This window comes from Pelodiscus sinensis, chromosome 9, assembly GCF_049634645.1.
Source record: "Pelodiscus sinensis isolate JC-2024 chromosome 9, ASM4963464v1, whole genome shotgun sequence".
NCBI classification, from domain to species: Eukaryota; Metazoa; Chordata; order Testudines; family Trionychidae; genus Pelodiscus; species Pelodiscus sinensis.
Genome location: NC_134719.1, coordinates 13,024,115 through 13,040,635, shown reverse-complemented (window position 1 = coordinate 13,040,635; position 16,521 = coordinate 13,024,115). Strand labels below are relative to the sequence as shown.

The following is a 16,521-nucleotide window of genomic DNA, read 5'->3' as shown; positions in this document are numbered from 1 at the left end:
ATAAGATTTCATCTGTTACATTGACATAGTCATTTTAGGGGTGGGAAGTAGCAGTAAGAATCTTGTTAATCTGATCTGAAATGCTTAGTCTTTAAGAGCTACCTAACTTTGGCTCTTATTTTCTATTTTTAGTAACATATGAGTGTCTTATTTTGGTTTTAGAATATCCTGATGTTGTCATCATGCCATAGCTTTCCTGATATATGTGGATCGATACTATTTTTATCTAGAGAGTAATCTCAAACAAGACTGATTTCCATGGTACAAGATTTCTCCCACAATGGAGTTTTGTCAGTGGGGCTGGGATTTCACCCTGTGTTTAAAAGCTCAAAGGACATTTAACCCTATGCTGCTGAAGGATATAAAGAGTGAAGGGAGAAGGGGGTTAATGCTCTTTTTTATAAAAAAGAAAAGAGAGAGAGCCCAAAATTCATTCATCTGACTTACTAGACATAAATATATATATAATAACTGAAGACTTAGTGCTGAATTTCAAAGGTAAACCTTGATAACTAAAATGCAATAAGAAATGTACTGTAGAATGGCTAGTGAGGTGGAAGGGGCTTAATCCTTTTTCCATAGTTTCCTATTTATTAATGATCCAGAATTGAACACTATTCTGGATCAGTTTCGACCCACCTTTAACATCTTTCAGATGTTTGTGGAGGGGAAGTTTCCAAGGTGGTATCGGGAAATCGAAGGAGGGAAAGGCTTACTTACTAATTTTGTAGCCTTTCTGATTTCCAATTGTTGCATGTCATTTTTATTGTGTGATAGAAGAGTGAAAACTTCAGAGCATTTTTAATCCATGCTTCTCCGTGGAAGGGTAATGGCCTACTACCAGCTAGACAGGCTTCCATGCCCACTTCGTGTCCCATTGACTTCGTTTGACTCCTTAAGTGTCCAGCCATTTCGATCTCCCACCCCCACGCCCATTTATGATTTTATTGACGGGAGAAAGCTTCCTCATTTTCCTCCTGCCCTACTTCTATAAAAATTAACATAAACTATTGAACATGTTCTCTAGCAACTGTATCCCTTGAAAAGCGCAGCTTTATTCGAAACACAGATATCAAGTGAATCTGTCACTGAGCCTAGACTGGTCCAAGCTGCCTACATTTGTGTTTAATGCACACTATGAGATGACGGTGACACAAGCAACTTGCTTTGTTCTTGCAAGGTTTCATTCCAAACTAAATTAGAATGATTCGGTGCTGCTATAATGCATGGTGCTGTTTCATGCTGCTTCGTGCACTGAAGGATTAAAAAGGAGTTGCTAAGAATGTCTCCTCTCTTTTGATACATTCTTTTTGCTAGGAACGTCTTCAAAGTCAAGAAAAATAACGTAGATCAGAGAAAGAAGGTGACAAAAGAAGAGAAGCTATTTAGAGAGAAGTTCATGGTATGTGGTCTTGATTTTTGCTCTTTAAAGGAAATAAGCAGTGCAAGAGAACAGCTGTGGTTGTGTCTGTTACTTAAAGAATGAGCTACAGAAAGCAATCAATCTTTATCTATAGTATGTTGGATACTCTTCAGCAGCATCCCATGTTGCAGATCTGTGGCTCAGTCCTTTTAAAAGGCCACACAAATCCTCATGTAACTGCGGCCATGTCTATACTGCCGTTATTTTGAAATAACTTTCCTAGCGTCTACACAAGCCAACTGCTATTTCAAAATTAATTTGAAATAGCGGAGAGCTTATTTTGAAATTGATAAACCTCATTCCACGAGGAATAGTGCCAATTTTGAAATAAGTACTATGTAGGTGTTAATTTCGAAATAAGGGGCCTCCAGCCCTTCTCAGGGTGCCCTGCTGGCCGCCCTGGACACAAAGTAACTTCTGACCTGATGCCCTGCCAGAACCAGTTCCAGCTAGCCTTAAATGTAATTCAGCATCCAATCAGTGTGGATGAGCTATTTTGAAATGCATTTTGTGTGTATTTATTTCGTGTGTATTTATTTTGTGTAAGATATTTCGAAATAACGCTGTAGTGTAGACATACCCTCTGAGATTAACAACCTGGAGATCAGTCTTCTGGGGTTTGATTTAGTGGGTTTAAATCAACTGCTCATTGCAATCCCGCTGACCCCAGTACTCCATGAGGTTGCACAGAGGACGGGAAGTTGACGGGTGTGTTTCTCCCGTTGACCTACCGCAGTGGAACATGGTAGAAATTTGACTTAAAGTACATAGATTCCAGCTACGCTATTTTCATAGCTGGAGTTGCATATCTAGGTCAACTTTCTTCAGTAGCATAGATCTGCCCCTAGTATATCCCTTTCCAGCTGGGGATGGTGGGAAGAGAGCTGCCCCAGCCAGAACTGGCTGGTGGCCCGGACAGGGATGGAACAGAGGAATCATCATCAGCGGCTCTTGCCCTCTCCTGATCCAAATTTTGGTTCTAGTGACTCATCTGATGCAGACTAACGCCATAGACTGAGAAATACTGCTCAAAAGGACCTTTTCTGTTAGCCTACTGAGTCTATGCAGCACTATGAAAAATGCTAACAGAAGCAATGCTGAGTTCATACAATGGTTTAGAACAGTAGTGTTTGCCTGCTTTTATTCTAGCAGTCTTTGGAAATCTAGATCTCTGCCACCAACACCTAATTTAGCTTTAATTATTAAGATTCTGGAACTGTCTGATGTTACAGGGAACTCAGTCTAGTCTGGATGGTGAAATCAGGTCTCTCTCAAAAGAGAGGCCACTTTGTTTGGGGGGGCAGGCAGACAGAATAGAGAAGCACTCAGAGGGAGGGGGGGCAGCTGCTAGGAAAACAGCGGGAATAGTAAACTAAGAGATGCCTAACTGTGTAGCTACTGGCAGTCCTTCCTAAAGGGGAAAGGAAAGGCTCTTTCAACCTTCCAACAATACCTCTGTTCTTGGTATGGAGAGGGAGAAGTTGCGCTCTCGCTGGGAGAAGCTGAAATGGCAAGTTAACTCCGTGTCTAAAAATTCTTGTACTCTGGCCTGTGTTGTAGAAAAGTGGGTGGGTGGTGTCTGTATGTGTTTTTAATGATAAAGATTTTTTTTTTTTGACCAAAACTATGCCCACTTGTGATTATGGTACCAAGTGATCTGAAGTAAGACCTGTTAGATCTAGCCCACTGGTTGCCAAACTGTGGATCATGAGCCTGTTTTAATGGGGCTGCACACATCTTCTGGGTGTGGTTTACTGTCTCATGTAGTGGCACGTAGACCACTTAGAAAGCACAAGTGTGCTCTACAGCCTAAGCTGAAAGCCAGCTAGCTTTTTAGCTAAAGTGGTAGAGGCTCATGTATTCAGCTCCTGAGGTCCCAAGTCCCTTTCAGTGTTACATTTAGACTTGCAGGAGCCTGGGACTGAAGCGAAAGGCCAAGTCCCATTCCCCAGAGCCTAAGTATGAGCACCTCAGTGGGGCTCGGCCTTCGCCTCCAGTCTGGGGAGTGGAAGGCTTTGGTGCCTCCCTTCTGAGGTCATGCAATAGTTTTGGTGGTTAGAAGGGGTCATGGTGCAATGAAGTTGGAGGATCCCTAAGCTAGCCCATCTCCTAGCTTGTGCAAGATGATTCCTTAAAGCACATTACTTCGTCTAGACACTTTTAAATGTCCCATGAGATGTTTCCGTCACTTCCTCCAGGAGATGTACTAATAAAGCTCAATGTCTCTTGAACAAATACATGGGCATTAAAGAAATTAACTTGACTTAAGTCATGATCCTCTGTGTACAGCCCTAAAAATTGAAACACTTGTAATAGTTCTCCCCCACCCAAATCCTCTTAAATCGTTATTTCACCAGAGTACTTCCATCTTGAATAATTATTCATCTTCTGATCACAGAAATATAAAGGGCCTAATCCATAGTGGTGGCTGTTTGTGTTTGTCTGTTTTTTAGTATAATAAGGAAATCAAAGTCATCAGTATAGCAGTTGCACAGTGTTCTAATGTCACCAGCAAAAGGAAACTTGATTTACCAATCAGAACTGGAGAACAACTGGATGTTATTGATATTACAGAAGAGAATCAAGTAATATGTCGCAATTCTGAGGGCAAATGTAAGTTTGCAAGGGTTGCTTAACCACACATGGGATTGCATTTTAATCAACTTTGGGACATTGCTGCAGGCAGCTTGAGGCTAGCACTGCAAGCAAATATACAAAGGGGCAGATTAATAATTTGCATATTTTTTTCCTCCTTAGATGGTTATGTGCTATTGGAGCATTTGAATTTCAGGTAAATCTGGATTTGTTTTTGCAGTTACTATATTCGGAAACTCTTAGGCTATGTCTACACTGCTCTCTCTTGGGCAAAAAAAATATGCAAATGAGGCGAAGCGTGGAATATCACCGCACCTCACTTGCATAATTAATATGGTCCTGTTTTTGTGCAAGAGGCTTTTGTGCAAAAACGAAGCCTCATTAATTATGCAAATGAGGCACGGCGATATTCCATGTTTCACCTCATCTGCATATATTTTCTGCAAGAGAGAGCAGTGTAGACGTAGCATTGCTGTATGGGTGTGCATCTAGAACTTCTATTGCAGATGGGAAAGATATGTTTAATTTGAGATCAAACTAATGAAATAGCTCAGATATATCCCTATCTTGTAGTACTAAATGGTACTAGCAGTTGTAACTTTAAGCAATCACTTTAAAGCTGTATTGACACTAGTCAGACTGTAGCTAAAAATATACTGTGCCAGCGTCTTAAACTGACATAAATTGATGTAGTGCCACTGAAGTCACTGGCACTATGACAGTTTACGCCTTTTGACAGAGTGGTTGATTTTTATATACATTCAGCTTAGTATTAATAGTTTAAAAGCGCCAGATGGAAATAAGTATGTAAACAAATATTGCAACAGAAAATTCTATGCCTATTTTGGCAAGATGCCTGTTACAGTAAAACTTTTTTTTTTTTTTTTTTTTTTTTTTTGTGAAACAGACATTAATGCTGGTCACCTGATGACGGCCAGTCTCTTCCTATGGAGTCTTGTGAAGAACTTGCTTGAAGCTTTTCAAAGATGGCGTGTCCATACGTGCCAACTGCAGAGAGCTGATATGAATGTAAATTAAAAGTATGGGTTTTATCCATTTAAATTAATCTATTTATCTTTAAAAAGATAAACCACACCTTGTGTGTGTAATAGTTAACTAGTGCACACTGTTTAGTGAATCATCCCTCTGTGTACTACTTCTACTGTTGCATATTTTGTACAAGGTCTATGTCTAGGTAGACATTCAATTAGCTTACCTGTTCAGTTCCTATATTTGTATGTAACTTGGATGGGCAGGGTAGGATTATGAATTATTAAGAATAATTTACAGTGCATAATGATTCTTGTTGTTTGAAGTCTGCCTTGTTGTTGTCACTTTCTGTACAGTGTTGGAAATGTAATGTTCCCAAAGGAACTTTTGATGCACTTCTACGCAAATTATGGATTCTTACGATTACACTATGTTTCTGGATTTCAGCCAGTTATTGGTTTGTGAAATATTTGGTACTGTTGTTGCTGGGTTAAAAGTCATATTGGTAGTAGAGAAGTTATTTGTATTTTAAAAAAGTTTGTAAATAAACACTGATGCAGAATTCATTGTATTATATTGATTCTTGACTTTAGGAAGCTAAATTACTAAGCCTACCTGAGGCCATTTCTGCCTTTGAAATATGCAGATACCTAACTTCCATAGAGTTCCAATGAGATAGAGGTGCTTCTGTCACTTGTGCATTTACCATCTGGCCCAATAATAGGTGGTCACTGTTACCCATTTTTAAAACCTGTTCCTAAACTGAAGATGGAATACATGAACTGGTAAAGGCTTGGTTTTGATCTACCAGGTAGTTACTGGTCCTAAAATGAATAGCTGTGGAATCTGATACACTTCTATTCTAAAGTACCATGAGGAAATACTACTAAAAGAAAGAACCTGATGACTCTTAACTCCATGTCCTACATATATTAATATTTTTTCAAGATTCTGCAGCATGAAAAACCTTTATCTGAAATTAGAATTTGTTCTTTCATACACTGTAAGCTGAGGAGTCCTAAAATTGTAAGATGGCGGTTTTATTCAGAAATAGTTGCTTTTCATGCTTAAGTGAACACGCTTCAACAAAAATGCTGTTCACTCCACAGTTATTTCAATCTTGGCATGGTAAACTTCAAGAAAACTGAGCAAATATTTAGCATTTACTTAGAAGTAGATATACAGGGATTTTTATTATTATTTTAACACGTGGTTTCCATTAAGGGTGCTGGCCTGCATCCATACTTACAAAAAATTTGAGCATGCACTGCTTTGCAAGGTTGCCAGCACAAATATTTAGACTTCTCAAAATCTAGATGGACTACTTGTGATGCTCAAGTGTTCATCTGGTTTCAGAACAGATTGGAATTTGTATTATGTCCTTCATCCACAGCCTTTTCAGTGTAAGTATATTTAACTAAGTTGCTATGGCAACTTGCATTTTACTTTTTTACATAGAAATCATAGATTTGATTCTGATTTGAGCTTTAACAATACAAAAACATCTGACTGAAATATTACAAAGGTACACGCTTGGCCTGAAACACTTTTTTTTCTTACTGATTTCTATCAACTGAATTACTTGTAATATTGTTGATTTGCTAATAATCAAGATATATTTTAAAATGAAATTAACAAAAAAAGTCTTTGGAGTATAGTGTGAAGGTTGTGACAGACTGCTGACTAAGCCAGAGTGCTCCCACTACACGCTGGCTGAAAAGGCCATTGAAGACAGCTGAGCAAGCCCAGGCCTGAAGGGCTAATGGAAGCAGCTGTGGGCCTCATTAGCCAGCTGGTTATATAAGGTAGCCAGTGAGGAAGTGGAAAAGGGAGGAGAGCAATGGGTTCAAGTCCCACCCACCCTGGGAGTGGCCGGACAGGCAGGGTGTGGCTGAGTGTGCTCCCAAGCCAGGAGGAGAAGCTGTCTGAGTTTGCTGTGATCCAAAACACTGTAACTAGAAGGTGGTGGGAAACTGACAATGAAAGACACAGGTGACTGCACCAGAAAGGGTCTTGAGCTGATCTGTGGACAAAGAAGGTATCCCAGAGTAACGGCCTGTGAGGACCTTGCCGCAAGGTACACTTGTAAAATTATTTATTGGGGCAGATCCTGAACTTGAATCAATGGAACTATGACAGTTTGCACTAGCAAAGGATTTGGTGCAGTGACTTGTAACTCTGTGAATCCATTCCTCTTCAACTTGTACTTTTTTCAACCCATGAGGACTGGGCCCTACATTACCATATGCCGCTATAGGAGCTGTCCCTTCAAGGCAATTAAAAAGAAAAACGGATTCATACTGGTGTTGGCTGCAGTAAATGTCTCTCTCTCTCTCAAAGAGAATTGGTAACTTGTTGAAACAATCTTTACAAGGCAGCAGTTTGCAGACAGATTCCAACATGCTGCTCTGGCACATTGAGTACATATATAGCAATTGATATGGCATACTAATTTGTACTCAACGAATTAGAAAAATTTTAATGCACACGGTTAGCTGCGCTCATAGCTGTGTTGCACATAGGAAACTATTTTAGAGATGGCACCCTTTGTAGTTTTGTTTGACTGTACATACTGAAAATGGATGAAGACTTAAAATAAAATCTGTGTAAATTTAAACTCTGGGCTATGACCCAGTTTCTTAAAATAATCATGATGATATGCCAACCATTTATTTGGTGCTGAAAGATTACCTTAATTTCTCAGTTGCCACTTTTGTGGCCATAGAAACACCACATAAGGAAGTCACACAACTAATAGGGAATCAAAGTGCATGCTGCAAACTACATGAATCCACTAGATCACCCATTCCATCTGTAAAGCCAATGGATGCTGGTTGTCGGCAGGTGGACAAGGCTTAGGGGCCTTTAGTGCATGAGCTAAAAGCCAACTGTTCTCTGCTAAGGCTGTAGAGCTGACTTCACTCTCCCTTGTCAATGGTTTCTGTGCTTCACATGCACTGTAGTATAGCCTGCAGCCAGATCGCAATCTTTCCAGACCAGCTTTTATACTATTCCCCTTCAATCAAGAGATATGCCCCCTCCAGCTTTTTTGCACAGGGAGGCAAAGTGTGATTCCGTGTGTGGTATTAGTAACAGCTGTATCACATTGATTTCATTTATCCTGTTAAGGTGTTTGGCCATTAATTTTATGGTACGCAGTGAAACTTGGAGGCCTAAAATATCCAAACATTAGATAAATCAAAACTACTGAGACAAAGTGACAGCCTGGCCCCTTGAAGTCAATGGCAAAATGATCATGAAATATAGATCCATACGGGGAAGTTCATTTTCCTTCTGATATGGAATGTGAGAGCCACCTCAATTTTTCTCAGTTGTCTCTTGATATTTGCCCACAACAATTTGGGGAAAATGGCTAGCCATGATTCCAACAGCACTGAGGGTCTATCTTATATTTAAACATTTGCTGCTATCATTTATTTTCTTCTGAGTTTATTAAAGTGCAAAGGCCAACCATGGAGACAGCATCACATGCAGTGCAGCATACAAAGAGTTTCCACACCATACATGGAAGGTAAAAGGCATTTTTGTGATTATCTAAGACACAATTACATGCACAAAGAACAAAACTGAAACTAGGATCAGTGCCCTTCCATAATAATTATCCAAAAAAAATTTGATCATGAGTTATAAACAATTTTTTTAATCCTTTCCTTTCCTGGCTTTTCTGTTAATGAAATTTGAAAAGCCAAGAAAAACTAAACTCACTAGAGAAATTTGTCTCCTGAACTCCATACTTGATTTTTTTTTTAAATCTTTATATGTAGGCCTCTTGACATTAGCAGCTAAAATATTTTAATGCGAAAATAATAAAATACCCATTTTCTTAAAAATAAAATATTAACAGGTCTTAAACCTATGAAATTACTTAGAACTTAGGGCATCGGTCTAAACATAACAGCACTAGAGCTGTCATGTCATTTTCAGTTTTGCTTTGTACTCTAAAGAGGGGAAAAAGCCATAAGTTATACAAGTATAACATGATATGAAACACACAAACGGGTTTCCAGTAACAAGAATAAATATTACCACTTTGCAGTGTCTACTTCACAGCTCTGTGAGAGAATTCTCCTCTGCCCCCCCACACTTTAAAAGATCAGAAAAACATACAGATGAGCATGAACAATCTTATGTTACAAAGATAAGTTAAGGCAGCTTCAGCAGAAGCCTCAAGACTTTTCTTGAGATTAGAATACTTCTTGATTGTATAGGAAAAGAGAATTCAAGTTTACCGTTTGGATCTTTGATGTGCTGACCAGTTCTTTTGATTCTTAACAATGGCAAAGGTGTGCACATTTAATATCAGTATTAAAGTTTTGTACTAAGTCATATTCAGTCACAAATATACACACACGAGGTGGGATTTTTTTTAAGACGCTCAGTTACAAATCTGACCCCAATCTCCATGAAGACTTGAAAGCATGATTTTGTGTGGGGGAGGGGAGGGGAGAGAGAGGGGGGCGGGTAGTGGGTATGTTTTACTCACCAATACATGTTAAATCTGTGTAAAAGACAAACTGGAAGATAAAATTGAGAGAACCTATAAAATAATTATCCAAACATTTGCTGGGGAAGAACCAGATGCATACTAAAGGGAAGCATTAAATAAGCAAAAGCAAGTATCAGAAATAATTATTTCCCTTCTTCCTGCAATATTAGTATGTTTCTTCTAAATTACAACTTTTTGAAGGACTACATTTTAATCTAAGAGTGGGGGGAGGGGTAAAAATTAACCCATCTTGTTATAATGATCCTGCCTTCAATTTTGAATCCAGAAAAGGTCTGGAGTGTTCTGACATCCTGCTAAATGTATCATTTGCAAAACAGCTATTCACTGCTTGAAAATTGCACTTGGAGTAATTCAAGTCTGTATAATTAAATATATATCTACCCTGCTTGCCCAAATGATCATAAATGCAGAAGTATAACCAAAAACTTGGCAATCTGAAATATCTGAGGACAGCAGCTTCATGATCATTTAGCCACCAGGTGCACGGTCCTACATGAGTAGTAATAATTAATACCATTTGTCAAAGGATTCTGAAATATACAGCTGAGCTGGGTTAGTCTGTTGAATGGATCATTTAATATTCTGCATTAATAGAAATGCTACTATTTCAATCCTTCTCCAGAGGCAGCATTGTCTAGTAAATTAAATATAAGAACTGACAGTCAGAAATACCTGAGGACTAATCTGGTTGCTGCCAATGTGTTCTATTGATTTAGTAGAAAAGTTGCTTAGCCTCTTTTGTGAGCAGTTTCTGCACCTGTAAAACTGAGATACTCTATTACTACCTACTTTGCAGGTATGGTTGTGAGGCTTCGTTCATTAGTTAATGTTTGCACAACATCTTAACGATGTACAGTCCTGTGGTAATTCTTACACTACTGCCTCGACATTCCCCTTGTCCCGAGCCTGTAGGAAGGGCATACATCCCGGTAAAGGAACTGTGTTTAAAGGAAATTTCTCTACTGCATAGGAAATCCCATATAGAGGCAATTTTAAGGCAATAGCACTTTAAACTTTCAATGTGATTTACAAGATTACATCTTAATCTTAAACCCTTTCATCCTTCATTGCTAATGGCTTTTGCTCACCTCCCGGGCACAGGGTAGGTGACGTGATGGAACGTTACTCTGCTGTCAGCATGGGGTATGGCTAAGTGTCTGTCTGTCTCCATTTCAAACACACTGAAAAAGAGGGAAGTGGGGACTCGTACAATGAAAAGTACATTTATTACGTTATCTCCCATAGAAAATCCTACATTAAGCTGTAGCCCAGAGGAAATGGATGGTTGGGTGTTGAGGAAGATTTTTTTTTTTTTAACCCTACTATGTTATTGCCATAAAATACAAATTTCTCCAGAAGGAAATTCAGGCTTGCCTCATCACCCCTCTCTAATGCTTTTATTCTATCTGACTCCTGCCCTCTGGCACTGGGGAGCCCATGCTAGTGCTCCAGCCCTTCCCCCATGCCTCCTTACAGGGCTGGAGCACACAATCTACTAACTAGGCTGGGGCCTCAGGACTTTGTGTGTGAGGGGAAGTGTCTTTCTCCTTCTCAGTCGGAGGCCATGTCAGTGAGGGGTTTTTTGTTGTTGTTTTTTGCTTCTCACTTGTGTGCGCCCCCCCCCCCAGTGATTTTTCTGTGGGTCAGTGGTCCCCAATCCAAAAAAGGTTCCCCACCCCTGCTCTAGTGGTGCTAATGTAGGATGTGGGTGTGCAGAGTTCAGTTCCCTGGTCTCCTACAGACTTTGGGTGGCCTGGAGGAGGGATAATTAACACTTCCCTACCTTGCAATAAAGTACAACCAGATTGTGCACCACAGACTTCAATGCTGTGGTAATGGAGGCCATGTTGTTATGACTTAGATACTAATGAGCCGTTGGTCTCTTTGATGCCCTCTGTCTACAACAACCAAACTACTGCCAGCCTTCAACAGTCTACCACTGGACTCTTCTACCTCAAACCTGAAAGCATGCTCTGCTCAAAGCCTGTTGGCCATATCCAGTGTATTAAGCCATTTCCTCTGTACCCAGTTTTTTCCTGCCCTAAAGGTGTCATAACAAATTTGGAAGAGAAAATATGCAGGTCATGTATGTCTTTCTCCAGGCATGAGCCAGGGTCTGCAGGAGCCTGAGGTACATTATCAGTGTTGCTTTTTTTTTTATAACAGAAGAAGAAGGTTCTGTTACTTTTGTGTTTTAAAATGCTAGGTAGGTGATCTGTAGGCAAAACTGGAATCCTATTACTAAAGTGACATGAACTTACAGGGACCATCTGGAAATCAAATTTGGCCTCACATTTTTAGAAGTAGGTGGCAAGATTCTCCACTGACTTGTGTAATTACTGAAAGACTTGTAAAGTTGTATACATACCAGGCACAGGTTCAAACCCTTGGTGATTCACCCACTCTGCCCATTATTTAATTTTTCAAAAATTGTACTTTTCAAAAAAGCACGGGGAATGTGTGCCATGTGCTTAGGTTATGTAACAAACAGTCATTCACCTGGAGGGCTTGTCATTCAGATACTGCAGCACTGGGCTAGCTATCATTTAACAGTAAAATTGATTGATTTTGAAACTGACTACCTTGCTCTCTTTGTCTAACCTGAAAAACAGGCAAAGAGGAAACACGGGGCACAGATAGTAGAAAAAGCTTCAGTTGCCAAGTTGCACTTATGTAAATCTAAGGTGTGGTCCGCAACATAAGGCAATTAAAAAAAAAAAATTAGACCCTTGAAGTTGAAAGTGTCTCACTAACTTCCAGTAGGTATCAAGTGTGGCAGGGCATTGCCCTGCACTGGCCCTTTAAGGGGCTGAGACCTGGAGTCAGCAGGAGGCCCAGCTGAGGCAGCTAACAAGGGCCCAGCTGGAGGCCATATAGAGCAGCTCCTGGGAGGAGGGGAGAGACCTGCCTATCTGCCTGCAATGAGAGAGGTTTTGGCCTAGCAAACCCAAGCTACCCAGCCTGAGGCCCAGGGCTGTAAGGAGGCAGTCATGCAGGGTGGGGCTTACGTGGAGGCAGCCCTAAAAGGCCGGGCTGCAAGGAGGCAGTTGCGGTAGGCTGGGGAAGTTTGACCCGGGGAAGCCCCAGGCCATAAGTCCATAAGGCAGGGTTGCAGGAGGCAACTGGGCAGGCAGAGTGGGAGAAGAACTGGTGGTTCTAAGGTGTAGGGAGGACCCTGGAGGAGGAGCAGAGGAAGAACAATGACCCCCCCCCCCCCGGAAGGGGGCACAGACCAAGACCGGAGTGGTCACTGCCGGAGGGCAGTGCTCTGAAGAGTAACACCTCACCCAAAGGAGGCGGATTGGCATCTTGACTTGATTGGTTTTACCCTGGTCTTTTATAGTCAGGTGATGGGAATTAAACACCACAGCAACAGAAGACAAATGCCAGTGCTACCCATTAGGTTAAGCCCAAGTAATTAAAAAAACAACAACATTTTTTGGTAAAAGTCCATACAGTAGAGTTTATCCCTTGTAGTATTTTTTTTAACCTGACAAGTCCTTCTCTTTATTTTAACAGAAGCTTATCCTTCGTTAGCCAACAGTAAAGAAATAAAAATATAAGACAGTCCTGCCTTATCGGTATAGCAGTGAAGGTCACAGTCTATTAAGCATTAGAAGTACACAAAAGCCCTGAAGCCTGGAACACCACTTTCAAACTTAGCTGCTACCTGTCATGAAACAGTACAAGAGACAGACTCTCTATGCTCTAGGACGGGCAAGGTACATTTGGCAGCTGACTTGGGGAAGAATCAAGGGTAAGTAAAAGGGCCTGCTCTGAGAGAGATCACTTGAAGTTTACAGCCTATTGAACCTCAAAGGCACCTGTGCATTTCACAAAGGAAAACTGCCACTCCCACCTAAGCGAGTCAGCCCTGGGTCACTTTTATCCTTGTGTGACAAACATGGTGCTATCAAGCTCACATCCCAGGTTTGATCTCCTGTGTTGAATGGGGATGCAGAGAGGCAGTTCTGCTAGCTTCTCAACATCCCCTGGCCAATAGGAGCCAGGTATGTTGTAGGGGAAGGTGAATCCACAGATAGAGATTTGCTAGCAGTGAGGTGAATGAAATGGTGGGTGGGTATTAGCATAGAAGTAGGAAATGAAGTCTGAAAAGGGAATTAATGGGGGAGGGGAGTATGGGCTGTAAGACGACTGAGATGGGGTTAGTCAGCAAATAGAGTGAGGAACAGATTGGAGAAGTTGTCTGCTTCCTTAAAAACTATAGCTCTCACTATCTCCAGTAATACCACCCAGTCTGTGTCAGCACCTCAACAATCCTTCTCGTGCTCTCTCTCTCTCTCCTAGATTTCCTTTCCACTCTGTTCCTATCATGCCCCCTATCTGGCTCTCTAAAGGCTCTTGCTGCCTCTCTCGCATACCCGCTTTTGCTCAAGAGGGATGAGCCCCTGAAGGAGAGATCAGTGACTATTTCTCATCCCTTGGAAGCATAGGCATCAGCTGCTATGAACTTCAGACATTTTTTTCTCTCAGATAGGAAATCTCTGCTACTTACGGGACAGCTATTTGAAATATTCTGTAAGCGGCGAGGCTTGTAGTAATTTACAGCAGCTCTGACATGACTGAAAGCAGGTTCTGAGCATACAATGGCCAATGCGGTCAGTGGATGGGGGGGAAAAAAGCCAAGTTATTCTTGATGATTAAAAGGAGGCTAGGACCATTCTGTAGATCCAAAGCAGCTGAGTAGAAGGGGTAGGGGAAGCTGGGGAGATTGCACTCTTGAATTCAAAGCTTTAGGCTGTGTCTAGACTGGCCAGCTTTTCCGGAAAATCAGCCGCTTTTCCGGAAAAACTTGCCAGCTGCCTACACTGGCCGCTTGAATTTCCGCAAAAGCACTGACTTCCTACTGTAAGAAATCAGTGCTTCTTGTGGAAATACTATTCTGCTCCTGTTCAGGCAAAAGTCCCTTTTGCGCAAAGCTTTTGAGCAAAAGGGGCAGTGTAGACAGCTCAGATTTGTTTTCCGCAAAAAAGCCCCGATTGCGAAAATGGCAATCGGGGCTTTTTTGCGGAAAAGTGTATCTAGATTGGCACGGACACTTGTCCGCAAAAAGTGCTTTTGCGGAAAAGCCTCCATACCAATCTAGACGCTCTGTTCCGAAAATGCTTTTAATGGAAAACTTTTCCGTTAAAAGCATTTCTGGAAAATCATGCCAATCTAGACGCAGCTTTAATGTGTGACCCTCTCAGAGGGAAGTGTGTTGCACCTCTTCTGTGTGCTCTTGTATTTCCAATAAGTTGCACGTTCCAAATCACAGAACCTTCCACATGGCTGCTGGTTTTTATGCCAGAGCTGCTGTTAGAGGCCTATTGGCATCAGTTTGTAAATACTGCAGCAGTTTTATTACAGCTGGATTTTGTTTAATATTGTTACTTGTCTATACCTCTGATCTACTTCACCTGAGCCCCCTTGAATAGCACAGGGTATACAATAGAAATGTCACTGGACAGCACCTATACTATTGATTATTGAGGCTCAGCCAAGTTTCCATAAATAGAGACAGGAAGCATGCACAGAAAGGTTGTTTACTGGTAAGCTTAATGAGGAAGTTACTGTTTTAAAACCGTGCCCAGTTTTTCCCAGTCATCTGTGTTTGTAAAAGCAGTTTTGTTTGTACTATGGTGAAACTAGAAAAAATAAATGAGACAAACCTCTTTCTAGTTTCCTCAATGCTTTGTAATGGGACCTGGATCCTCAGAAGGGAGTATTTGGGTTCTGAGGGGGTGTTTGCACTACAGCGTACACTATGCCCAGGGTGTGACCAAACAAACGAAAAAAGAAACCACCTAGGACCAGAGTCTCACAGTGCAACCACACATGCCTCAGTCCTGATCATCAGCGAGCTAATGCCATGATCAGACTGGCACACATTTCAAAAAAGTCCATGGTGTGGCTACCCAGGCGTGGAGTAACGGAGGCCACGCTCCCAGGCAAGGAGCCTGTCAGAGATCCAGTAAGCGACTGGCATTCAGCGGCGGCAGAATCAATACTCAGGCGTGGTCTGTGCAAGCCAGCCGCAGAGCATGAGCGCTGTGGGGTGGACGAGCCTGACCTCTGCTCCATGGCATCATCTTAAATGCACAAACAAACAGCATTATTTCAAATCTTTTCAGCTGCGTCCCGGGCAAGGCCTGGCCAAGAAGGGAATGCTTCCATCAACAGTGAATGCATGCTAGGAATGAAATTCTGGCTCCACTGAAATCAGTGACATGGCTCCTATTAACTTCATAGAATAGAATCCTAAAACTGGAAGGGGTTTCAAGAGGTCATTAAGTCCCGTCTCCTGCACTCATGGCAGGACCAAGCATCTAGGGATGACCATGCATTCTAGATCATCCCTGACAGATATATGTTTATCCTGCTCTTAAATATCTCCAGTGGTGGAGATTCCACAACCTCCTTAGGCAATTTATTCCAGTGCTTAATACCCCTGATATGAATTTTTCCTAATGTCCTACCAAAGCCTCCCTTGCTACAATATAAGCCACATGCTTCTTGTCCTAGCATCAGAGGTTAAGGAGAATAATTTTTCTCCCTCTTCCTTGTAACACCCTTTTAGATACTTGAAAGGTGCTATCATGTCCCCTGTGAGTCTTCTCTTTTCTAGACTCGACAAACCCAATTCTTTCAATCTTCCCTCACAGGTCAGCTGTGTCTAGACTGGCCAGTTTTTCTGGAAAATCAGTCGCTTTTCTGGAAAAACTTGCCAGCTGTCTACACTGGCTGCTTGAATTTCCGCAAAAGCACTGACTTCCTACTGTAAGAAATCAGTGCTTTTTGCGGAAATACTATGCTGCTCCCATTCGGGCAAAAGTCCCTTTTGCACAAAACTTTTGTGCAAAAGGGCCAGTGTACACAGCTGAGATTTGTTTTCCGCAAAAAAGCCCCAATAGCAAAAATGGCGATCGGGGCTTTTTTACGGAAAAGTGCGTCTAGATTGGCCACGGACGCTTTTCCGCAAAAA

General features: G+C 41.4%; 2 protein-coding genes across 4 annotated transcripts in view; one reads left to right on the top strand and one right to left on the bottom strand.

The window, feature by feature from the left end:
- The window catches only part of FYB2 (FYN binding protein 2), a 53,520-nt gene extending 47,950 nt beyond the window's left edge, over nucleotides 1-5,570 (top strand). For all 3 annotated transcript variants that reach the window (XM_075936055.1, XM_075936054.1, XM_014578784.3), the window contains 4 exons: nucleotides 1,318-1,402; nucleotides 3,877-4,036; nucleotides 4,181-4,214; nucleotides 4,926-5,570. In XM_075936055.1, the coding sequence (XP_075792170.1) occupies nucleotides 1,318-1,402; nucleotides 3,877-4,036; nucleotides 4,181-4,214; nucleotides 4,926-4,932 (286 nt within the window). In that variant the 3' untranslated portion in view covers nucleotides 4,933-5,570. The remainder of the gene's footprint in view (nucleotides 1-1,317; nucleotides 1,403-3,876; nucleotides 4,037-4,180; nucleotides 4,215-4,925) is intronic.
- Nucleotides 5,571-15,158: 9,588 nt separating this feature from the next.
- The window catches only part of PRKAA2 (protein kinase AMP-activated catalytic subunit alpha 2), a 37,909-nt gene continuing 36,546 nt past the window's right edge, over nucleotides 15,159-16,521 (bottom strand). The window contains exon 9 of the mRNA XM_075936056.1: nucleotides 15,159-15,628. Coding sequence (XP_075792171.1) covers nucleotides 15,393-15,628 — 236 coding nt within the window. The 3' untranslated portion in view covers nucleotides 15,159-15,392. The remainder of the gene's footprint in view (nucleotides 15,629-16,521) is intronic.